We start from the raw sequence: 25,554 nt of genomic DNA on the forward strand, positions 1-25,554 counted from the left end.
TCCCCATACATTACATCATTAGTTTTAGATGTAGTGTTCCATGATTCATTGTTCGTGCACAACACCCAGTGCTCCATGCAGAACGTGCCCTCCTCAATACCCACCACCAGACCAACCCATCCTCCCACCCCCCTCGGAAAATGGAATTTATAGCAAGAAATGTATAAACAGAAATCATTTCTGTAAGAATAAATGCAAAAGGCTAGATTTTGTTCCTTGATGCCCTGGGTGTTACCACACCAAACCCCTCACCCACAGATCCCGCTCCCAGTTAGGACCCGTCCCCCGCATGTGCATATATAAATGCTAAATACTTCACACAACGCTCCTGTCCACAGATAATGTTTCCCTGAGGCAGTGTGAGTTGGACAGAGAGGCAAGGCGGAGGGAAGGGCTCACCCACACTTACGTCTATCAGCTCGGCCCCTGCATCTGGGAGGCTGAAGCCAGCAGCATCCCACCGGGACTCACATGGGTCCTGAGCATTTCTGCATTCACGGGTCCTTTCCTCCCTTCAAAAAAAATACAGTTAACTGTATCACACATACATGTTGATACAAAAACAAACATAAGGCTGCCTTCATGATCATATATTCATTAGTGTTATATTCATTCTTTATTTTCTGGTTTTAAAATAAGTGATAATGAAGGGGCGCAGTTGGTTAAGTGTCCAACTCTTGGTTCAGCTCAGGTCAGGATCTCAGGGTTGTGAGATCAAGCCCCACAATGGGCTCTGCGCTCAACGCAGAGTCTGCTTGAGATATCCTCTCCCCCTGGCCCCCACCCCGCTGTGTGTGCACACACGCACACTCTCTCTCTTTCTGCTCTCTCAAATAAATAAATAAATCTTTAAAAAAAAAAATGAAAACATTTCCCAGGGCTCCTGAAGTACCACGGGCCTGAGGCACTGTGCCCTAGAGAATGTGCTCTGTACCTAATGGGGAAGCTGACCTTGACTAAGGGGAAATACTTGAAATTTGTTGAAAGCCCGGAGGTCTTACCTCCTCTTCTTCACAGCTCTTTGGGACCTTAGAGAAGAAACGTAGATTAGTGCTCTCTGCTACAATCTCATATACACTCACACAATAACACATGTTTATTCTCTCCAGGCCAAGGGATAAACCATTGATATAACTGCTAAATACACAACATATAATGACGTGTATCTTACACAAAGGAGTTTTATAAATACAGAACAGCCCACTGCAGTTGGCATTCAATGCCGTTCTCTGTGAGTTAGGCTTGTGTTGTGGGGGCCACTAAGGCTGCCAGATTATGTGTATTCTCTTACTTCTATCCAAATTACTGTTGAGGAAACTGAGAATTAGAGGAATCCAGTAACTGGGCCAAGATGGCACAGAGAACAGACGAAAGGGTGACTCCAGGATTTCAACCTCAGTGTGTGCTCTTATGAGTTGTTCTGGACAGTTTGAGTTTGAGGTGCCCAAAGGCCTTCCACTGGAGAGAGAGGTCTAGGAGGTATTTAGATAAACTAGCTCAAGGCTCAAGTGAGAGCCTTAACTCATGACACAGATTAGGGAATTATCCAAGTATTGGTGGCCTTTGGCAATTCAAAGTGGATCATCTTGTTCACTGTGTTGGTTTCTCTGTGTCACCGGGCCAGTCAGCCAGTTTCCCTAGTCCTGTTTCTGCACCTTTTTTTTTTTTTTTTTTTTACGATTTATTTATTTATTTTTAGAGAGAGAGAGCACGCATGCATGGGGGGAGGAGCAGAGGGAAAGGGAAAGGGAGAGAAATCTCAGGCAGACTCCCTGCTGAGCAGGGAGCCTGACGCGGGGCTCCATCTCAGGACCCTGAGATCATGACCTGAGCAGCAACCAAGAGCTGGATGCTTAACCGACTGAGCCACCCAGGAGCCCCTGTTTCTGCACCTTTAAACCATCCTGACTGGTCCTCCTCTTGGGAGCTGGGCAGCCTTGCTCCTTTGGTGGCTCTTACTCCCTAATCTTTTGCAGGGATGGCTGGTTTCTGAGAAAAGTTTAGGGGGCACCTTCCATCCACAGGCTCCGGGCTTCCGTCTCCAGACCCACCACTCCTCACTGGATGAGATGACAGAATTTGACTTTCTTCACTTCGGTGTCTGACATGCTCTAGGGACCCAGTTCCTGGGTGACGTTCTATGTACTCATCCACCTGAGAAATAGTTATTGAGCACCTACTATGTACCAGACATCATTGTAGGTACTGAGGATACAACTGTGATCAAAGTAGACAAAATCCCTGACCCCAAAGAGCTCATATCATAGTATAGGGGCAGGAGGCAGATAATAAAACATTAAGAACAATGCTGTGTGTCATGAGGAAGATAAGGCCGCATGATGTGGTATGATGGGGACGGGGAGGGAGGCAGGGAGAGGGCTCTAGGGGGTGGTGGTGACACTGGTCAAGGGCATCAGCAGAGAAGGACTCTCATAAGTCAGGGGACAGCCAAGTTGAAACCTGGATGAGGAGAAGCCACAAGTCATGGGAAGGTGGGGTACATGCAGGGCGCTGAGGTCAGGAGCAGCAAGTCCTGCGGGGTCCGGGCATGGCCTGTCTGGAAAGCCCGCCTGGCAGGAGAATGGAGAAGGGGCTTGGAAAGGCAGGAAGAGCCGAGGGTGGGCAAGGGATCCTGCCCTGGGCAAGAAGGCCCCACCCAGGGCAGCCAAGGATCAGCTGACTGGTGGGAAGGGAAAAGTAAGTCAAGAGAACACCACTCCTGGGGCGCCTGGGTGGCTCAGTCGTTAATCTCTGCCTTCGGCTCAGGTCATGATCCCAGGGTCCTGGGATTGAACCCTGCTTCGGGCTCCCTGCTCAGCGGGAAGCCTGCCTCTCCCTCTCCCTCTCCCCCTGCTTGTGTTCCCTCTCTTGCTGTGTCTCCCCCTGTCAAATAAATAAATAAAATCTTAAAAAAAAATCTTAAAAAAAAATTTTAAGGGCGCCTGGGTGGCTCAGTCGTTAAGCGTCTGCCTTCGGCTCAGGTCATGATCCCAGGGTCCTGGGATCGAGCCCCACATCGGGCTCCCTGCTTAGTAGGAAGCCTGCTTCTCGCTCTCCCACTCCCCCTGCTTGTGTTCCTGCTCTCGCTATCTCTCTCTCTGTCAAATAAATAAATAAAATCTTTAAAAAAAAAAAATTTTTTTTTTAAATCTAAAAAAAAAGAGAACACCACTCTTTCCTAAGAAGGAGAAAGAGGGAGGAAGAAGGAGCAAGAAGGAAGCAGCCGCAAGATGGTACACAATTTCCCTGGCCCTTTGTTAAAACGTACCAAGAATTCCCAGATGGCAGCAAGCAAGAGCATCGAGCCTCACTGGGCCCCTCTGAGTGCCTGGCGGAGCCACAGAACAGGACGCGTCCCTGATGCCGCCCCGGGCCGCGAGGAGCCCCTCCCGGGAAGATGAGGCGCAGGTCCTCCCTGCACTGCAGGGGGCTCACAGACAGGACTGGAGCACAGTGTCAAGGTGGTGGATTACATTTTTCTCTTTGGATGAAAATGTTGCAAATTGTACAATGTTGCCAAACCAACACAATTTATGTAGCTGATTTCGGGGACTCTACTTGTTCGACACTTCTGAGAGTTGCGGTGTTTTCTTTTTTCTTGGGAAGGCTGGGGTGGCTGGTGGGTGGAGGTGGGGCCGGTGCCCTTTCTCCTCCCTCCACCCCCGCATGGCAGGCCGCAGGGCTGACCTCTGAGCAGGTGTAGCATTTTCCAGACAGGCCCAGTTGGTTGGAGCCAAGAATGTTTAAGCCCATGCATTATGTCAAATACCATTTATATCAAAATACCCCTCCTTAATCTTAGGCTAATTACCTTATGATTAACACTAGTCGTCTGACCTCGGCAAACCATGTATCTCCCCTGAACATCAGAGTTCCTCATCTGTAAAATGGAGATCATTTTATATTTCACAGGGGTGCTGTGAGGATTAAATTATATGAAACGCTTTTTAAAGAGTATTAAGGTCTAAACAGATGCCAGTTAATGTTCCCGCAGATCTGCTCAGCAGCAGCTTCATCGGGGCAGATGGGGGACCTTGGTTCAGCCGCGGCTTGACAGAAACGTTGGGGCCACCTGACTCCCAGGCTCTAGTGTATTCTTAACTATCAACTTCTGATCTTCAGTTTCTCAAGTAGCTTCCTTTCCTGGGGGGGAATCCCCTCGCCTTTCAGTTATGTTTGAGATCACAGATCAATAATCCTGGCTTATGTGCCACATTCTTGTGAGTTGGGCTGGCTTCGTAATTTTAATTGTCCCTAGATGAACCGAGAAGAATCCAGACCTTGGACCTGAGGGTCAGTAGGGGACAGGTAATCATTCTTACTCATTTTCTTAGCACATAGTGCACTTGAGTAACACTCTCATTAAAATGTGCTTAAAGGCAGATGCATTTATGACAAGAGTGGGCAACGCAACGCTCCCGATGCTGTGGGGTGGAGAACGTGGGAGTCTTCCGCAATCCTCCTGCCTGTGTGGGGGCTGTTCCTTCTGCCTAGAAGGCTCTTCGCTCAGACACGCAGGAGGGAAGTCACCTCCTCCAGGAGACCCCATCTCAGAGGGCTCTTTCCTCCGCTCCCGCCTCTCCCTGTTCACCCGGCTCAATTCTTCCTGGCACATGCCCACCTGATTCATGTCCTATGGGCTTCTTTGGAATCTCTGCCACCAAATGTGAGCTCCAGGAGAGCTGTGACTGTTTGCTGTGGTGTTTCTAGGCTTAGGATTCACAGCCTTGGGCAGCAACGGGATCCAGCTAGCACTTACAAGGTTCTTTTGTTTTCACTGTATTTATTTATTTAAAAGATTTATTTTTTAGAGAGAGATAGAGCAAGGGGTGGGGAGAGGCAGAGGGAGAGGGGGAGAGAATCCAAGCAGACTCTGCACCAAGTGTGGAGCCCAACATGGGGCTTGATCTCACAACCCTGAGGTCAAGACCTGAGCCAAAACCAAGAGTCCGGATGCTTAACCCACTGTGCCATCCAGGTGCCCCTCACTGTATTTATTTTTAAAAATATCTTCTGTTGGTGCCTCTGGATGGCTCAGTGATTTAAGTGGCTTACTTAAATTTAAGAATGTAAGTTATTTTATTTTTATTATTATTTTGTGGGGGAGGGGCAGAAGGAGAGAGAGAGAATCTTAAGCAGGCTCCACGCCCAGCTGGACTTTTAACACACTGAGCCACCCAGGTGCCCCAGGATATTTTAAGTTTTAAGGGAGAAATCCAAACTCAGAGAAAGGAAGGTGGGGAATGAAGGACTGAATGCAATTTGGGGCTCACCTCAGGGTGAAGATGCCATGTTTGAGCCTTCGTCGAGGCTACTGGCCTCCATGTCTCGGAGACTCCCCCCGCCCCCCCCCCCAGCATGGGATCTGACTGTGGCTATTTGCTCGGTGACTTGATCATACACTATGTTCCATTGACTACATGGGAGACAGCGTCCAATCTTGGACCGAGAAATTCCCCGAAATAATGTGAGGTGGCGGCGCTGCACCATTTTAGTGTTTTTACCTGTGAAACTCACTGCCAGCACTTCTCCAAACCAACCTGCACGCCAAATTAAGAAGCATATAAAAGAGCTTGTAACGCATCGATGCAGCCGGGCTCTGAAAATAGCAGCCCAAACCACAAACCAGAGAACAGACCTTTGTGAACAGAGTGAAAGAAGCTGTTTGTCCTGGGCTCATCTTTTAAGGCACGGATACAATTCCCCACGATTACTGAAGTAACATCTTTTTTTTTTTTTTTTTTAAAGATTTTATTTATTTTTATTTGACACAGTGAGAGAGAGAGCACAAGCAGGGGGAGCGGCAGGCAGAGGCAGAGGCAGAGGGAGAAGCAGGCTGCCCACTGAGCAAGGAGCCCGATGCGGGGCTCGATCCCAGGACCCTGGGATCATGACCTGAGCCGAAGGCAGATGCTTAACGACTGAGCCACCCAGGCGCCCCTGAAGTAACATCTTGAGGCAAAGATAAGAATCAATTGGGAGGAAAGTAGAATTCTTAATACATTAGCTTTTCCTTTTCCTATTAAGTTTGCAAGGCCCTAATTTGCCAGCCGGAGCCCAAGAGAGCGAACTGACATGGAGGCAGGTCATGGAGCCAATGAAAAGCATAGGTTTGACAGCATTAGCAGAGGCCAGGCTCAGGATGAAGCATACAGACCAGGAGACGAATCTCAGACAATGAATGGGTTCGCAGTGCAAGAGCCCACACCCTCCACGTGTGACACCCTGACCCTGGGCACCACCTTCCCCAACACGGCTTTACCCCAGTGGTTCCAGTGCCCCGGTCTCAAATTAAACTGTTACTCATTTTTCAAACACCATTGAATTTCTCTCCTCAGCCGAATTACGACTACTTAGGCAGAGCAGTCGGTTTCGGAAACTTCTCCATTAGACCTGAATCTAAACCACGAAACTTCCTGAGCAGCTTCACACGTGGAGCTACCTTCCCAGCCAACGCAGCACTTTTCTTGCACCAAGAATGTCAAGAGATCAGACCTGAAAATACAAAGTACAAACTGGTGGTTGCCAGAGAGGAAGGACAAAATGGGTGAAGGGGACTGGGAGCTACAGGCTTCCAGCGATGGAATGAAGAAGTCACAGGGATGAAAGGCACCGCACTGGGAATATAGTCCATGGGACTAGAACAGTGTGTCGTGACCAGCGTAGCTCTGCATGCAGGGAACATAGCGTAACGTAGGCTGTTGAATCACTACGCTGTACATCCGGAATTAACATAACGTTGTGTGTTGACTCTATTTCAAAAAAAAAGAAAAAAAAAAACAAAACCAAAAACGAATACCAAGAGATACTGTTAGGAGTCAGACCCATAGTCCAGACAGTCTGTTTCTGAGTGGCACCAAAGTCCTACTTTCATCTACCCTGACCATGTTTAATTGTCCTCTGACCATTATTAGTGATTCCAAGGCTAAAAAATCATGCCAAGTCCCTTACGGAGTTTAAGGTAGCTTGACAGATTAAAAAGTCAGAGAGCAAGAGAAGAGAGTTTAGCAGATGACAGAGAAGATCAAGGAGAGCAGCAGGAGGGAAGAGGCTCATTTCTTACACTTAAAGCCCAAAGCTCAAGCCAGGTGGCCCGAAGATGGAGTAAAACCTCTTCCTGTTACTTTGAAATGCCTCAGAGATGCCAAAGGAAGGTCTTTAGTGGATCATTTAATAGATCTTTTCTTCCTTCCAAAAGATACATGAAATACCATTTCAGTGACTCAATCTTTTACAGTCTTAGGTAGATTCCGTGTAATGGAAGAGATGGGGAGCTAGCTCCCTCCCATCCTTTACAACTCACTAATGAAGCTAAGCAAGGTGGCTGTTAGTGCAAGAGTGGAAGGGTGTTGTGTGTGGGGGGGTGTTGGACCCACGGCAGGGTGAGGAGGTGTCTGTGCGAGGCAGGGAGCTGTGGCGATAGTAACTTGGAGTGGGGTGTCAGAGCCTGAGAGGTGAGGCGGCCCTCCATGTGTGAGTGGTGACAAAAGGAGGAATGTTATATATGAGGGCATTGGCCCAACGTATTGAGGGTCATGGGAGTTTGGGATCGTTGGAAGAAGAATCTACAAGTACAGAGAATAACAACTAGAAGAAATCTTGTGGTGCGATGCACTGAAGGCATTAATCTGAACGGATGGTTTTCAATATACATGTTTAAGTATAAAAATATAGATGCAAATATGCGTGTGTGTACATATGTGCAAATATCCCTGAGCCCCATCCACTGAGGGGGGTTGGGAACAGGAACACCCCAAAAGCAATGAGCACACTTAGCTTGGTTTCTAAACACCTTTCTGCATTAAAAGAAACCAGAACTCCTTGGGGGAAATTCAAACTGGGGCAGAGAAATGGGAAGATGAGCCTGGAACTTGTGCTTGAAGTGCTCAAAGAACATCGGGGAGTCACAAGGTCACAGAAGCTCTGAAGGGGCCCCCACTGGCCAAATCTGGGGTAACATGAGTACCAAAAGAATGAGAGTATATATAATGATCATTTAATAAAACAGAAATGAGTCCCTATTAAGAAAAGGAACAGAAAAAAGAAAGCTTTCATAGTAGCAACTTGGAATAAAATCTGGCATGCCTGAGGTTGCTGGGGGAGAGGGGATGTCTGTTTTCCTTTGTCTTCCTTTGGCTGCCTACACGCACTTCAATCCCTTCTGCATAGACTCTGTCCCCTCCCCTGACCTAGGCCAGAGACACTGATGTGCAGCAGGTTATTTTAGTCAATTATGACCTTCCCACCAACAGGGAACACTATATCCACAGAATCGGTCGTGGGGGATGATTTGGCCATAAGGGTGTGGCTATTAACATGATGACAGAAGCCAAGAGGATTCTTTGCGACATCAAGACCTTCTACAACACCCCATTGAGGAGACACCCCTCGATGTCGCTAACCTCATCTGCGGGGCTGTCCTGCTACCTAGCCCTACCCCGGGTTGTCTGGGGGCGGGCTGAAGAGGAGCAGGGGCGGGGAGGGAAGGGAGCCAAGGGATGGACATCTTGTCATTTTTTTTTTTTCTTGAATAAATGTCACTTTTTGAGGCAAAAAAAAAAAAAGAAAAAATGAAAAAGAAAAAAGCAAGCTTTCCTTAAAAAATGCCAACCAATAAATGTAGAAAGAATGGCGGGATTAGGAGACACTCACAGGCTACCATCATAGTAATTCAGCCAAGAAACTGCAACACAGATGCCAAACTAGTTTGATGAGGAATGGGTTATTTACCCGATTTCAAAGCACAACCCCACAAGATGCTTATTAGTAACTTTTCAGTGGAGAAACCCAGCAGATACCACCTCCATTAAGTCATCAAGGTTAACATCACCACTAATAGGGTGACTCAAAATCACCCTATTATGCCGGGATAACTCCCGACAGGATGGGAAGAGCACAGCATCACTTGATACTCCTGCCAGAAATGTGTAACCTGGAATCCAACCATGAGAAAGCATCAACAAACCCAAATTGAGGGACAGTCTGCAAAACAGCCTGTAATCTTCAAATGTCAAGGTCATTAAAACAAACCTGGATTGTTCCAGACTACAGGAGATGGAGACAGGACTACTAAGTGCAACTTTTTTCTGCTGATAGAATATTATTATTGGGGTCACTGGGAAAATTTGGTTATCTGTGGATGGTAGTGTTTTCAGGTTAATTTTTATTTCTGATGGATTTATTTGGTGATATAGAACAGCTTCAGTTACAGGAATTATGCATTAAAATATGCAGGAGTGTTGGGACATCACCTTGCAACCTATTCTTAAAAAGTATTCAGGAAAAAATGGACTATTCTTGCAATATTCTTGGTAATTGGTACTTTCCTTTAAATATGAAATTATTAGGGGCACCTGGGCAGCTCAGTCAGTTAAGCATCTGACTTGATTTCGGCTCGGATCATGATCTCAGGGTTTTAAGATCCATCCCCACGTTGGGCTCTGAGCTCAGCAGGGAGTCTGCTTGAGATTCTCTCTCCCTCTGCCCCTCCCCCAGCCCCCTCACCCCTGTTCTCTCTCTCAATTTCTTTTGTGTCAAACATTTAAGGGTACAATAAAAAAAGAAAATGAAACGATTTTGCTAAAAGTCAAGATCCTTTTAATTTTTTAGAAAGAGGTTACTTAGAGGGGAAACAGTGCTTAAAATTCCACAGAACTAAAGTTAGGTGGAGACCATGACCAAATAAATACATAACAAGGACTCGTTTTGATGCTCTTTAAAGCAGTGTTTTTGAATCAGGTAAACATCCAAAGAAAGAGGATTCTTCCTGATGTGCTTCTTGCTGAACAAAATTTGTATTCACCTTTGTATGTATCAACTGCCTAGCCTAGGTATTTGAACTCTGAAATAATTTAATGCAACTCAAATGACACTTTAACACATACAATACTTTTCTTGATTTCTTACATTCATATATAACAAATTCTTGATGCCTTTAAATTCATGATTCCCATGACCATTTCAGTTATGATAAATTACAAAATGGCAAGAAAGATCCTTTGAGATCTCAAAGAAAGAAACCAGAGGAAGGGGCGCCTAGGTGGTTCAGTTGGTTAAGCATTCAACTCTTGAACTCAGCTGAGGTCTTAATCTCAGGGTCATTGAGTTCAAGCCCGGCACTGGGCTCCACGCTGGGCATGGAGCCTACTTAAAAAAAAGAAAAACAAAACAAAACAAGAAACAAAACAAACTTGAGGAAAGTATATATTAAAGGCCTTCACAAATATGAAGGACAATTATTAAAATCTTGATAAAAAGCAATCTGTCCTAGGTTCAAGGTTCAAGTCTGAATCCTTGAACTTTCCAAGATCAAGACACCATTTGCATATGTTCTTTTTTAAAAAACTCCAATGATAAATAAATAAAATCTTTAAAAAAATAAAAAATAAAAAACTCCAATGAACTCCTATCATGTCAGGAGCATCAGCATCATCTCAGCCAGCACCAGACAGAAGAGGCTTGCGATATTTGCACTGAATCCAAACCCGGTACATTGTCAGCTGTTTCCCCCGGTTCACTTGCAATCGGCGATCCACCAGGTTTTGAACCTTTTCCAGTCCAGCAGTAGTGAAAAGCGTATCCAGCTCCTCTGGTTTGGAAAAGAGATGTTTATATATTTTCCGCTGAAGAAAAAACATGATCTACCACTTCCTATGTTTAATGGGGCTCCGTGAGACTGTTTTTATTTATATATTTTAAGTGGCTTGAGCCGTGCTGTTTATTTATAAATGTGGTAACAGTTTGGTAGCGGCAAGTTCACATTTAAATGGGGGAAGCCGAACCGTCTGGGAAGGGCAGCTTGGTATCCTGAGGGAGAGCTGAAGAGTTGGCTGACGGGGAGGAATTTTCAAGAAGGGCTTCACGGACACCTTAAGATTACATGCAAAAATCTACATAAATGTAACGTCAAAGCCACTTTTTTTAGGGGAGAGATTCCTCCACTTTCACCAGAGGCTCAAAAAAGTATGTGACAGAATAAAGGACCCAGGAATGGCAGTGGGCACATGGGCAGGGCCGGCCGCAGAGGAGAGCCATTCTGGTTACAGCCGAAGCCAGGGAGCACGGGCCTGGCTCCGGGGCCCCTACGGGGTGACCCAGCCTTCAGGGTGACACCAGTCGCACTGAAGTCCCGCAAAATGGGGCAGGTCTCCTGTTTTGGACAAAGGGACCGGGAGGAAGAGCAGACCGCAGGAGGGCCATGCGGAGGGCTGAAGGCTCCTGTAAGTGGAGCCTGTCTGCAGAACAGCGAACGGGTTCCGGGCAGCGGAGCGCAGGGTGGCGAAGGCCCCCACAGGTGGGAGGGCCCAACAGTCTTACTTCTGAGAGTACACGGAGCAACGTCTGAGCTGGTGTTTGGGGGACTACTGGCATACGCAAAGATGAGCGTTTTCATACCTTGTGTGAAGAAGTAAACTCTAGTACCGTCACCTCTCACGTAGAAATTTTCAGACAGACACTGACCTGTGGAGCGATGTGATAAAAATGAGAGAAACTTTAAAGTACTTCTTTGAATTTCACTGCCAATCAAATGTGCATTGTGATACCGATTTCTTGGGCAGAGAACAGAAGCCTTTCTTGGTTACTCTGGGCACCTTGCAGGAATTGGCAGTTTCGCTGCTATGAAGGAATGGTGCTTTGGAGCGAGCAGCCCCGGGGGCGCCATCAACCGCAGTGTTTGATCACACGGGCGATCCTCAGCCTTCTGTTCTAGAGCTGTTTCCTGTTGCAAACAGTGTTTCCCTCCTCCCTCATTCAATAAATACCACATACTCTTTGTAAAACAAAAATAAACAAAAGACAGGGACTTTAGCTACGCTGAAGGGAAGAAAACTTGAGCCACTGGGACCACTTCCCACGTCTCTCCATGCATCCACACACACTCACAAATACAACCCGCGTGCTGTTTTTATCATGGACGCTCTCCCCTCAGCTGCCAAGCCCTCTGACCTAATGTCAATTTACTAACCTGGTAGGTGATTCTGCACCTTTGGAATGTCAATATAATCTTACTTGCTTTACTTTGCTTATTTCTCCCCAGCCACTCTCGTATGTGCGATCAAGTTTAAAACAGTCACCTGCACACTGCTTTTCTCATCTGGGAATGCAGAATGGAAACCCTGCCAGGACTGCTGGTGTGGGGCCCACCTCATGCAGCAGGCACAATGTTCCCCTCTCCAGAGGCATTCACTTTGTTTCGAAGATTTTGCCTACATACACATTACATGCTAGTTCTTGAGTAATTCCCCAAAGGACTGTTAGACTGAGTAGATAACACCAGTGTGCTTCAAAAAAAAACCAAAAAACCCCAAACAACCCAAACACCATTAACAGGTTGTTATTTCTACCAGTAATGGAGAAGTGTATCTCCTTCTTTGAAATGGCCAGTGGTAGGTTTAAGAAGTGGTTATCTCACTCTAAGTTTTGTTACCTTGAAGTTTGTTTTTGGCCATTTGGATTTGCCCTTCTGTCAATCAACTCTAAAATTTTCCTTCCCTGTTTTTTGGGTGGGTTGCTGATCTCCTTATCAATTTACCAACAGGCCCTTGAAGAGCAGAGATAATAATTGAGTCTTTATCTGTTCTAGGCACCGAAATTATTTGTCTTTCAAATTTTTAATGGCATCTTTTGCCATGCCACATTTAAAATTACTTATGTAATCAAATCTTTTTCCAAAGGTAGCTATTTTTTTTTTTTTTAAGATTTTATTTATTTATTTGACAGAGAGAGACACAGCGAGAGAGGGAACACAAGCAGGGGGAGTGGGAGAGGGAGAAGCAGGCTTCCTGCTGAGCAGGGAGCCCGATGCGGGGCTCGATCCCAGGACCCTGGGATCATGACCTGAGCCGAAGGCAGACGCTTAACGACTGAGCCACCCAGGAGCCCCACCAAGGTAGCTATTCTGAAAGTAGCTGTCTTGGTTAAAAGATCTCCCAAATACCTAGATTATACATATCTTCAAAAACATACCACCGTTGTCATGTATTAAGTAGTTTTATATGTGGAGCTACAATTCTAGAGTTTCTATTCGATTTCACTGACTTCTAGGTCTATTCTGATGGCAAAACTGTTGCTTTGGTAATAGTAGCAAAATACCTTTTTTAAACCGAAGCTGAGCCATGTCATAGCGGCCATAATCTCGCAGAAGCATCATCCCTCCGGGCTTTAGAAGCCTGCTCAGCCTGTTGATGGCCTTCTGCATCCTGCGGGGCAACACAGAATGAAGATCAGGTCTCCTTAAGGACAGGATTCCTTTTCCTTGTAGCATGCCTGGAAAAGCCAGTGGACTTCCTAACCTTGACAAACGAACCCCGACATCTCAGCTCCTCTGCTCTTGCTTCAGTGAGAACGGGAGCACATACCCAAGCTTCTCAGGTGCTTCTGCTGTCTGCTCGTGACCGTGGCTTTGACCCACTCCCTCCACCAGGAAGAGGCCTGAGGATAATCCGCTTCTGCCGGAGGGCTCCACTTAAATACTCTGCATCTGGCTTACTTCCTACTCCTCCTGGGATGGCCTCATGGGGAAGCCACCTGTCCTGTGCTTCTGGGGCTCTCGGAGCACAGCCCTGAAAACCTGCGGTGAGGACTACTAGTTAGCTGACTCATCCGCCTGCCCCCAGGCCTGAGTGCTCTAAAGGCAGAGACTGTACCTCTCCATTTGTTAAATGAAGATGAAACCTCAAGCACTTATAGTTTACATGGTGAGTCAGAATGCAAATGGGTGCCCCTGGCAGAGCGCTTTACCTTCTGACTGCACTTCCCACACGCAGGCTTAGTGCCGGTTTCGCCTGTACTAACCTTGGAAGTATCAATGCTACAAAGTCTACTTAAACGCTGAATAGAGAGCTTTTAATTTAATTTAATTAATTAATTTATTTTTAAGGTTTTATTTATTTATTTGACAGAGAGAGACACAGCGAGAGGGAACACAAGCAGGGGGAGTGGGAGAGGGAGAAGCAGGCTTCCCGTGGAGCAGGGAGCGTGATGCGGGGCTCGATCCCAGGACCCTGGGATCATGACCTGAGCCGAAGGCAGATGCTTAACGACTGGGCCACCCAGGCGCCCCGAGAGTTTTTAATTTTAGTGTTTTATTTCAGTCCACGTCAGTTTTTAAGTTTGTAGCATTTAAACTTTCCACTGATATTTTATCTATCAATCAAACTCTACCCCCAACGCGGGGCTTGAACTCACAACCCTGAGATCAAGAGTCACATGGTCTACTGACTGAACCAACCAGGTGCCCCGAGACTTCTGCAGTTATGAATGTTTAGAATCATGCCTGGCTTTTTGGGCTGCCTTGCACCTGCCTTTCTGCACGCTCACAATATCCCTGTCAGGTCAGATGACTCAGTACTCTCCTCAAGGAAATGTGGGACAGAGACAATCGCTCGCTCCTCTGGGTCTCTAGCTGACGCTGCTTCCTGAGGACAGTATCTCATCAGGACAGCTGGCTGTCCACGTCTAAGAACCTTACCAGTATCTTGCAGGGTTTGGCACCTAAACCGCATTTTATGGAATTTTATGGATTTTATGGAATTCCCCTGTACTGCAGTTTTCCAAAGAACTTAAACATAAAGGAACACCCGCGTTAAGCTTCACTATAAATTCTGTTGTTAATAAGCCTGGTTTACCAAAAGCATTTAAAAAGCCCAATGAGGGGCGCCTAGCTGGCTCAGTTGGGAGAGCGTGTGGCTCTTGATCTCGGGGTTGTGGGTTTGAGCCCTACGTTGGGCGTACAAATTACTTAAAAATAACATCTTAGAGATTTATTTACTTATTTTTTAAAGATTTTATTTATTTGAGAGAGTGTGAGCGACAGAGACAGCACAAGCAGGGGTGGGGCGGGGGAGGGGGGAGGCAGAGGGAGAAGCAGACTCCCCGCTGAGCAGGGAGCCCGATGTGGGGCTCGATCCTAGGACCCCGGGATCATGACCTGAGCCGAAGGCAGATGCTTAAAAGACTGAGCCACCCAGGTGTCCCTTAAAAATAACATCTTAAAGTAAACTAAAAAGCCCAATGAGGGGGCGGGTACTAATAGCTGGGGTTCTAAAACAGCGGGCTGCGATTATCAGCAGGGGTTCCCCCCCACACCCAGTAACGCTGCTCTCCCATCCCCCGGGGATGCTCAATCATAGCACCGAAAAGAAGAACCAACCGCTGCAGCCAACAGACAGAGGTTTAGAGGCAAAAATGTTTAGGAAAAGGGTTGAGACACTTGTATCACTTTGACAGAATGGCTTTTCCCGGCCTTTCAGATCATCCTGCTTACTTAGGGTCCAACCCTGGTATCAAGGTCCCTGACCCAAGCTTTGTTCTGTGACACTACTGGCTAGGGGACCTAAAACTTACTTGTCTGGAACAACGGCCGAAAGAACAAATATGAGGATGATGATGTCGAGGCTCTCCCCGGGCACTGGGTAACTCGTATCTTCATCACACAGATCGTGGACAAAGGCAAAGCACCGACAAGGATCGTATGCTGAATCTGTCTGCAGACAGTTGAGACACATAGGTTAGAAAACGTTCACACAGCCTGGAGGAAAGCTAATCTTGCTTTAAGTGTAACCGCTGCTCTGGCTGCTGAGGGCTATCGCTCTCATCAGGACGCATGCCTTCTTACTCAAAGCCTAAGAACGTCCAACAATTCCAGGGACAAGCCTGCGGAATCCAACTGGTATTCTTATTTATTTATTTTTTAACTTTTTTTTTTTTTTTAAAGATTTTATTCATTTATTTGAGAGAGAGAGAGTGCACGCGAGAGATAGAGCATGAGCAGGGAAGAGGGGTAGAGGGAGAAGGAGAAGCAGACTCCCCACTGAGCAGGGACCCTGCCGTGGAGCTCAAGCCTGGGACCCTGGGATCGTGACCTGAGCCAAAGGCAGACGCTTAACCCACTGAGCCACCCAGGCAACCCCCCAACTGGTACTTTTAAAACGGACTGTTTTGAAGGTGCCTGGCTGGCTCAGTCGGTAGAGCACGTGACTCTTGATCTCAGGGTCGTGAGTACAAGCCCCATGTTGAGGGTAGAGCTTACTTAAATTAAAAAAAAAAATTAAAAAATTAAAAAAAATTTTTTTAAAAATAAAATGAATGTTGGGGGGCGCCTGGGTGGCTCAGTTAGTTAAACATCTGACTCTTGGATTTCAGCTCAGGTCATTATCTCAGCATTGTGAGATCGACCCTGCGTTGGGCTCCATGCCGGGCGTGGTGCCTGCTTAGGATTCTCTCTCTCTTCCTTTGCCCTCCCGCCCCCCACAGCCCCCCTCTCACACTCACACTTGCCCTCTCTTAAAAAAAAAAAAAAAAGGAATGTTCTTGATTCTTCTACTTTTATTCTTTACTCTGATGCATAAAGTTAGATTTGAGGACTGGAAAGTGATCAGGAAGGTAATGACCACAAGCAAAAAGAAAAATCTCATCAGGAGAGAGAGAAAACATACTGACATTTAAAATCATGATTTAAAACAACTCCCGGGCGCCTGGGTGGCTCAGTTGGTTAAGTGACTGCCTTCGGCTCAGGTCATGATCCTGGAGTCCCTGGATCGAGTCCCACATCGGGCTCCCTGCTCGGCAGGGAGTCTGCTTCTCCCTCTGACCCTCTGCCCTCTCATGTGCTCTCTCTCATTCTCTCTCTCTCAAATAAATAAATAAAATCTTAAAAAAAAAAAAAACAACTCCCAACCCAACTATAGCATATTACACCGATCACAGAATTCTCCAGGAAAAATGTATTAAATGTGGAAAATTTAACTTTATATTTTATTGTCATAAAATTAACCAAAGAAAAAAATAAATAAAATTAACTAAAGAAAAGCTCAATATTCACCTGGTCTACATCCATAAAAGTAACACTCCAGAAAGACACGAATTGCCAATTCCAGACCTCCTATGCTAGGAGCATTAGACATGACTGTAACCAACACATTTTAGGGTAATTTCTCTTTCTGTATCTCTCTTCTCCAAAAATGTGACTTTGTTCCTCATTGGCCACAGCTAATTCAAACACAGCAAGTAGATTATCAGCTGGGCCGGGTCAACCAGACTCTTTCTGGGGACTTTGGAATCAGGACAAGTCATTCTGGTGAGGTTCTGAGAATGCCTGAACAGGGTGGACATGTAAGGGGGCAAGCACGTTGGTGTCATGTGACCAATCTATTACAGAAAGCTGGTAAAGAGGAAAACAAAGGGCAAACGGCTCTGGGCTATGCGATAGGAAACCATGAGCTGAGGGAAGTATTGTGACAGGAAGAGGAAGGAGTGGAAACGGCTCACCAGGAGCCAACTGGCCTTGGCATCTGCCACCTTTTCGGGGCTGAGTGCCTTGGCTACACTTTATGCCCTTGGGTTCTATGACCTTCTTTCACTGAATGAGTTTGTCTGGGTGTGTCTGTGACTTGTAACTCAAAGAACCCTGACTAGAAACAATCTTCTCATTTTAATCCTTAAAACCTACATTTGGAGAGGTCAGGAGACCTGCCCAAAGTTCCACAACTGGCCAGTGACAGGTTCCACGTTCATGCTCGGTTCTTTACTCGGGCTGTTCCAGCAAGTCTTTTACTTTCAGACCACATAAGAATAATAGAAATTTGCTAGAGACCTTGATTTTTAGGAGACCCTTTCCCCTTTAATCAGTGAAAATTATAGATAGGACCCAATGCACTTACCTGGACCAGTTCTACAGCCGTGGAAGAAAAATCACAACAGTAAACAAAAAGTCCCGGATCACTGAAATGGGCAGAAAAAACAGTAGAACAATTAAGACTGTAAACTGAATTATGTCCGTTCTCTTTCCTGTGTAGCAAACTTAAAATATCAAAGGTCCCATATATTGGCAGTGGAACAGGTTTTGGAGCTCACCAATTTTCCTGATGACAAAGATAACATAGAAATTGACATCTTGTCACCCATGGTTCCCAATAACCATTATTACCAGTTTGTTGAAGTAAGTTTTGAGAAACAACACACCCCCTTCTCCTCTTTGCTATCCTATAGTTAAAGTTTACAACACACTTACTTGTTAGTTTGTAAAATCGGAAAGACTGTGTTTCCCACACCACAACCAACCTGCGGACAGAAAAGAACTTTTAGTTACAGGACTTTCAAGGAATCAATTCCCTAGAGCTAGATAAATAATCAACAATAATCTTGCTTACTTGTAGGGAAGGTGCAGTGACCAGAGCTAAATAGTAGCCACGACATTCCCCAACCTTGACCTCAGGAAGTCTAAAAGAGGTAGCCATAAAAGACAAGAGCATTGGATTCTCGACAGCAGAAGGAAGCTGGTGTGGAAAAAAGGGCATGGATTGCTTTTACTTTTTGAGTTTTAGCAAATGGTCCTATAGATGAAATGTTTTTTTTCTCATTAATACAGTACTTAAATTTGTCTTCCCTCTGTCAAACCCTGAGCCAACCACTTTTCCTAGGCTGCCTGAGGAGGTATAGGAAAAGGAACATACAGGGCAGACGAGACACGGGAGAAAGACCTATGGGAGGTGGAGACAGCTCCTGCCCATGACAAAGAGGATGAGAAAGGCCACCATCAACCAAAAGAGAGAGCAGAGCCCAGAATGGCATAGAAGAGTTGTTGCTTCAGAGAGGGGGGGGATTCCTGGCATGACCAGTGATGAGGCTCCCAAACACAGTCCCAATTCCTGCCCCAGAGCCAGCCACACCGACGGCGGCAGCCCCAGCCCCGGTGAACTTGGCTGTGTCGATATCCCTTGAAATGGGACTGGTTCGGAAGCTGCAGCTAGTAATAAGTGAGGGGAGGGGCCGTGGGGCTGCCAAGCTGCGGAGGCTCTCAGCTGTCACGTCTCGGGTGGTTTTAGCATCGCTGCAGTTATCGGCTCAACAGCTGGGAGGGGCTCCTGACCGAGCAGGGGGTGGAGACGAACTCTGCACAGGTGCACATTTTCAGGGGATAAGGGGCTGTAGCAGGAGAGCTGCTCCCGTGCAGGGAAGACAGGGCAGATGAAATAGTCTCTTACTGAACTGCACTGTATCATTATTGGAAACCTGCAGAAAAATTCATGAAAAGGGGACCATGGATTCCACTGTCCTAAACATGGTGCTGGGTGTGCTAATAACAGTGACCCTTTGGGGTTGGGCGTCTGACTCTTGGTTTCGGCTCAGGCCATGATCTCGGGGTCAAGGGATCAAGCTCTGCGTCAGGCTCTGTGCTCAGTGCAGAGTCTGCTAGAGATTACCTCCCTTTCCCTAGCCCTCTGCTCCTCCCCTTGCTCTCACATGCGCGCCCTCCCTAAAATAATAAATTAAAAACAAAATAAAAAAAATCCCCAAACCCAAAAAAAGACAGTGACCATTTACTAAGGGCTTGCTACATGCCAGGCACTGTTTTTAGCCATTTTACGTCGTTATCTCAATATATGTCATTCTCATAACTACCATGAGGCAAACAGAGAGGCAGAAGTCCCCTTCTGCTTGGGGAGGGGAAGGGACTAGTAACAAGGTCAGGCTGGAGGACTCAACCCCAAGGCTAATCAGCTTCCAGCGGAGTATACAGTCACCGCTTCTCAATCTGCATTACAGTACCCACCTAGACACGTTTCCGGGGGTAGTCTTGCCTCCGCAACACCACCCAAACTAGGAAGACAAGAACTCTCCCATGCCTGAGAAGCAGGCACCATCGCGACTGACTTCCCCCCACCCCACCCCCATCTAATGTTACAAGAGAAGTAAAAGAATTTGTCCTGTGACTTGGGACTCTTGCAGGTGGCAGGTACAGCAGATCCTACAATGTGCAGAGGCAATGGGATGTCCCCAGGTAGCACCTCAGGTGATCTCTTTCTTTGCCACGACCACCGGATTATCTGGTCTGAATTTAGGACATGTCATTAGTTCAAAAATGGAGGTTTTCTAGGCCAACATAAGAGTCAAGTCTAGTCAGCTTCTTCAGACATAATCACTTCTGCGGTCAGCCTCTCGGTGCCACCCATGTGTATAGTAAAACAGCCCCGTTAACCCCACTCTCAGGACAACTGAGGGGGGTTACCTCGAGTATTCTGTAGGTGGCCGAGGATCCAGGGAACTCATCAGCACAGATTTCCAGGCGGCTGAGTTTCTGAGTTACATCTCCTTCCACAGGAGGCATCTGTGTTTTATGTCCAAGGCTATCTGAAGAACACATGTGCTGTTCTTCTGTCTTTAAACCAGGTCCGTCCTCCTTGCTCCTACCTTCAGGTACTTCACTCCTCTTGTTCTCTGAGAGCCAATCATTAAAGTCATTTTGGTCCGCGCTAGGTGCCAACTCTGGGAATTCAGTGAAAAGCCAATGTCTATCCTTGAAAAACCTGTTTTCGTGGATTTTGTAGAACTCATTCCAGTATTTGTGGGCATTGACTTCATAATCAACTGTAAATATTAAAGAATTAAGAAAACTCTCAATCTCTCAATATTTTATGTGTCCCTAATGTCAAATGTCATCCTGCTTCACCAAATGTTACTTTATACTAAAAGTATCCTCAAGTAGAGCTGGAAATCTGGCAGTCCTACCACCTACCCTACCTGAATTCCCTCTGTGTCTTGTCCTTCTAGGGAGGAACTTCTACCAGGGAACTTATTACCAATTCTCCACCTACATCTTCAGGTGGCTCTTAGCTAATTAGAAAATTCTAACATTAAGGAAAAAAAAAAATTCTAACATTAAGCAAAAAAATCTGTCTTCTGGTCAAAAAGTCCTACTATTTCTTAAGGCCATACAGAACAATTCTTTTGTATTTAAAGGCAGTTATTTTCCCCTCTAAATCTTCTCTTTTACAGGTGAAATGTCCCAGGTTCTTCAGTCATTCCCTATGTGAACTCAATGGTTAATGACACATACAGCTCTTCTTTAAATATACTCCTCTGTCTGTGGTTCTTTATTGAATGTGGAGCAAAGAAAGAATTCAATACTACTAAAAGATCCTAAAAACGGGACAAAGGCAGGAAAGGAGAAATGCTGACAAGAGGGAAAAATGTCTTCAGATGAGAAGAGTTTTGATGAGAGAGGACAGGAAAGACTTAAGGAGGGTAGACTGTTTCCACTATAGTTTAAGGTGATCAAGGCAGTGGGCAGTACTAGACTACTGTTTTCTGCTCTTTGCCAATATAGGACCTCAACTAGTGTAGTAGAAAAGAAAAAAAAAATCTAAGAAATTGGATTTTAGTTCCACCATTCCTACTACTAACTAACTGCTTACCTCTGGGTAAGGCACTTAATGTCCTGTGGTTCAAGTTTCTTTAACTGTAAAAAGAGGATATCGGACTATATGATTTTCAAAATCCCTTTCAACTCTAACTTGCTTTGATCTAGTCTCTGTCAAACTATGTAAGGTGAATACTTTGTAACTGGAATCTTCTTACTGTTATAGTGAACTGTGAGATACTACTCTCCCAATTTCTAGTCCTACTTTCAATTGTCATCTAGCACATAGGCTCAGCTAGTCCTAGTATTAGTATCTAGAGATATTTTGCAGTAAAATCATCCACCTCTCCAGAAGAGGTCTCTTTTTCTTTGGCCAGACTTACCTACACTCCTCTTCACCCAGCTTTCCTTGGCAGAAGCCCTAAAATCCTCATAGCCATCACACAAGGAAAAGATACAAAATTCACCAGTCATTAGCTCCCCCCCCCACAATATTTAGAATCTGATCGCTAGAATCTAGCTTCAATGACAACATTTCTTCAGCTAGGGTAATCATATAGACGAGGCACAGCATCCAAGTCGATCACGCGACCAAGCCAGTCGTATTAATATGGGTCTAGTCGACGTACTAAAAATTAATCCCTAGGAAATATATCAAGATACTGTTACTCCCTCTCAAATAAAGCCAAAACCCAAACTCCCTCTTCGCCCTAACAAGATTTTAGGGGGAAGCCCTTTTCCATCCTAACTCAGCCCCTCCCCTCCCGTTCTACCCCGGAGTTCGGGATCAGTCCAGTAACAAAGGCTCTCGGCGGTCTAGGTTTTCCGGCCTCTCCGGGAGAGCGCGTCTAGTAGTACGCTGGCTGCTGATACCACTGAGGGCCCACCTAGGCGCACCTTGCTTCTCCTGGCACACCCGCTGGGTACTGTTCTCCCGGACTTTCCTCTCCGCTGCGGCGGCCTGCTCTTCCGACCACTCCACATTGTCCCTGGGAAAATCAAACGGGCAGCTTAGGGGCCTCAGGTCCCAGCTGCGGGCAGGCTGCGTCGCTGGCCACGCAGCGCCTCTCCCGTGGAAGGAGAGCGCCTCGAGCAGGGCAGCGCGACTCGTGGCCGGCGGTCAGGGGCTTCTCAGAGCGCACGGGGCTGCGGGACAGAGGACAAGCCGGAGGCCGGACGAAGGGTAGGGCAGTTACCAGGCATTATGGTGGAAGACGCGCGCCGGATCGTTCAGGAACCTGCTTCCAAACTGCTGCCTCTTCGCACCGACCACAGCCGGAGCGCGCTCAGGATAGGGGCCGGCCATGACACCGGAGCCGGATATGCCTACTTTTCCGACACGCGAAAACTTCCTGTGGGGCCACTCCCCCTTCCGGAAGTCGCGGGGTCTGGGCGGGAAAAGAGCAAGAAGGGGCGGGGCAGTTCTGAAGCCCCGGTCTGGGTTGGAGCTGGAGCTCCGCCCTATGGGGGCGGGCCCTAAGTTGGGGAAGCGCTCTCGGTGTAAGGAGCGCTCGCCCACAGAATTTCTCTGAGCTGGCTTTTCCTCTCCCTGGAAAAGGGGCCGGTGGCGGTGCAGGCCCGCAGGAAAGTGGGAGACAGGGATCCCTGGGTGGTTCAGTGAGTTAAGCGTCTGCCTTCGGCTCAGGTCATGATCCCAGGGTCCTGGGATCGAGTCCCACATGGAGCTCCCTGCTCAGGGGGGAGCCTGCTTCTGCCTGCTGCTCTCCTTCCTGCTTGTGCTCATGCTCTCTTTCTCACAAATAAGTAAATAAAATCTTAAAAAAGGGGCGCCTGGGTAGCTCAGATGGTTAAGCATCTGCCTTCGGCTCATGTCATGATGCCGGGGTCCTGGGATCGGGCTCCTGGCTCAGCAGAGAGCCTGCTTCTGCCTCTCTCCCTGCTCATGCTCTCTTTCTGTATCTCTCTGTCTCAAATGAATATATATTTTTTAATCTTAAAAAAAAAGAGTGGGAGACATTACGATTGAGTCTCCTTTCTATGCTGGGGTCCTCTAACAGGTTTCCCAGGTTCCCTCAAGTTTTAAGACAGGAAAAATCTTGAATCACTTTGAGAATTAAGGGTGCCTAGTTCCATTTAGACCTGATGGCAGAAGAATTTGAGGAAGATAGCAAGCTGGCTGAGGAAATAAGTAGTTTTCCAGCTTCTGTAGTGGGCTTTTCGTAGTGTGAAAAGCTATGAAAAAGAATAAAAATACTATTTTTCTGGGGAGGGGGATATGGAATGAATTCTGAGAACATGAGGTTAATTTATATAATTATATAATTTTTAAACTATGTTTTTTTTTTTTTTTTAAGATTTTGTCAGAGAGAGAGAGAGAGAGCGAGCACACAAGCAGGGGGAGCAGCAGAGGGAGAAGCAGGCTCCCCACCGAGCAGGGAGCTCTAGTCCGCTTGATCCTACTGATCAGAAGGCAGATGCTTAACGCACTGAGCCACCCAGGTGCCCCTATAATTACATAATTTATAACCACCTACTTCTTGGAATTATCCATACCCGAGCTTGTTCACACAATCAGGACTGTAATACAACACATAAAGCTTGTTATATTAATACATTTTCAGCCTTACATTTCTGTTTCGATAATTACTATAAACTGATTCTCAAAATAATCTAGAAGAAAGTATCCTGTTGATATAAGGTTTAGTTGAGAAGAGTTCCAGGCGAGTAAGGACTACCATTTGGAAGAAGTTAAGGTAACAGTTAATTAGTTATTTAAGTGGTGCAGTACTAGATAGCCCACTGGTAACTAGTGATCATTTACTTCATTGAACATTCTTTCCATAGGCAAAACTGAAGGGAGCTATGAGAGATTCTGTGTCTTTCTCAGAAAAGAAATGGGAACAAGCCTTAAACCTCCCCTAATCACAAAGAAAAATTCGTGAGTGAATCGAAAAAATAAGATAATAAAGAACTTGTACTTTATTCGAAAACACGTTTGCCATTCTCACGGTCTTTTGAAACATTTTGAACAAAACCTCCTTTCCAAAAAACAAGTACAAGGATTTTTATCTTTTCTCAAGGCCAGTTGTTTGATGTAGTGGTTGGTTTATATTTATTCTTGGCATCTTGTTCTCTCTTGCCCATGCTTTTTTCTCCCCACACCAAAAACTATTAACGCTCCTAGTCAGCAGTCCTACCGCATATTTCCTTGCATAGAGCTCACTCTGTTTTCCCCTGAAGTCACTTATTATATTAGTTCCAATAATTAGTCATTGAAAATGTCAAACAACTTGGTCCCTTTTGATGAAATGTGATAAAAGTATCCTAAACTTAATTTCTATACAATTATCTTTGGTTGACCTGTACAACTCATTTTTCTTCATCTTTGGGAGCACCTAAAATCATTTTTCTGAAGAAATTTGGAAGACATGGCTGTGAGTCCTTTGTAGTATCAGACTATATACTGGACTGTAGCTTCAGCAATACTTTTCAGGGGACCTAAGGGTCCCTCTGCTGGTGAGCCTCAAGAGATTTTCTAGCTGGGTGGCATGGTTTCAAAGCCTGGAAAAGTTAACTCTCAGTCTGGATTATTGCCTTGGGTGTCAACCTGGGACATGGGTAGTTAATTATTTCATGCCTTTCTTTCAGTTCCGATCAGTGGAAATTCTGGTCTGTGTAAGCATGTGCTCTGGAACTGAAAGGTGGGGGAAGGGTGTCCTAATTTGTTTCACGGAACATGCAGCAGCCCTAGAGGATTGAATATGCTGGTTTAACAACTTTAAACAGACTTTGTGGTTTTTTTCCTATTGCAAAATAAATATGTGTTTATTGTAGAACATTTAGACAAAAGAAAAAAAGAAACCACCCCATTCCATCCTTAATTTAATCCATTAAACACTTTGGTTTATATCTTTCCAGTCTTTTTTTCTAATTGACTTATAGAAGTAACCTTTACATTAAAATAGTTTCAGAACTGCGTTATCCCCTATTTTTCACAGCTTTATTGAGGTTTAGTTTACATACAATTAAATTCATCCATCTTAAGTGTACAGTTTGATACATTTTCATAAAAATCTATATTTGTGCAACTACCATCAAAATTAGGTTCTAGAACAACTCCGTAAAGTTTTCTCATGGCTCTGAGCAGTTGTAGCCTGTTTTATAAGTTGATAATAGTTTGTGAATATCATTCTCCTGCTTGAATGTTCTTTTCTAACATTGTTTTAATGACCCTGGTATTGTTTTATAGAGCTGTATCATGATTTGCTGGACATTTGGGCTACTTTAAGTTTCTTACTATTAAAAATCCAACATGATAATTATCTTTATAACTAAATCATTTGTATATTCATGATTACTTCTTTAGAAATAATTTCTAGAAGTGGAAGTACTGAGTCAGTGGTTATAATTAGCTGCATTACTCAGCTGTGAGGTCAGGGCATTTTACTGTTCAT

The 25,554-nt window shown here is 45.7% G+C and overlaps 1 protein-coding gene and 1 non-coding gene across 9 annotated transcripts; one reads left to right on the forward strand and one right to left on the reverse strand.

The window, feature by feature from the left end:
* Nucleotides 1-324: 324 nt before the first annotated feature.
* On the reverse strand, nucleotides 325-22,493 carry METTL2A (methyltransferase 2A, tRNA N3-cytidine). Of its 8 annotated transcripts, none has more exons than XM_081804756.1 (9): nucleotides 22,336-22,470; nucleotides 22,037-22,128; nucleotides 20,009-20,367; nucleotides 18,011-18,060; nucleotides 17,661-17,721; nucleotides 15,346-15,485; nucleotides 13,093-13,199; nucleotides 971-1,028; nucleotides 418-512 (listed from the first exon to the last, which is right to left on the reverse strand). In XM_081804756.1, exons 1-8 carry the CDS (start codon nucleotides 22,443-22,445, stop codon nucleotides 1,012-1,014), a joined length of 936 nt encoding a protein of 311 aa, XP_081660882.1. In that variant the 5' UTR covers nucleotides 22,446-22,470; the 3' UTR covers nucleotides 418-512; nucleotides 971-1,011. The 8 variants fall into 8 exon arrangements, with proteins under 8 accessions (XP_081660881.1, XP_081660882.1, XP_006734409.1 ...); XM_006734346.3 differs by lacking the exons at nucleotides 418-512; nucleotides 971-1,028 and adding exons at nucleotides 10,386-10,588; nucleotides 11,395-11,460 and having other exon boundaries at nucleotides 22,336-22,469; XM_081804755.1 differs by lacking the exon at nucleotides 971-1,028 and having other exon boundaries at nucleotides 325-512.
* LOC115941298 (small nucleolar RNA SNORA67) lies at nucleotides 8,004-8,148 on the forward strand. The gene has a single exon (XR_004076053.2). It is a non-coding gene; the product is annotated as a small nucleolar RNA SNORA67 (small nucleolar RNA).
* Nucleotides 22,494-25,554: the final 3,061 nt, after the last annotated feature.

Source organism: Leptonychotes weddellii, chromosome 15 (assembly GCF_054177405.1).
Source record: "Leptonychotes weddellii isolate Sample4059 chromosome 15, ASM5417740v2, whole genome shotgun sequence".
Lineage (NCBI taxonomy): Eukaryota > Metazoa > Chordata > Mammalia > Carnivora > Phocidae > Leptonychotes > Leptonychotes weddellii.

Coding starts and splice junctions, on each gene's coding strand:
- METTL2A (XM_081804754.1), bottom strand. CDS start 22,445: ATGGCCGGCCCCTATCCTGAGCGCGCTCCGGCTGTGGTCGGTGCGAAG. Junction 13,200..15,345: donor TCGGCCGTTGTTCCAGACAA/GTAAGTTTTAGG, acceptor GTTGCCCCGCAG/GATGCAGAAGGCCATCAACA. Junction 11,461..13,092: donor TCAGCTTCGGTTTAAAAAAG/GTATTTTGCTAC, acceptor ATCGCTCCACAG/GTCAGTGTCTGTCTGAAAAT.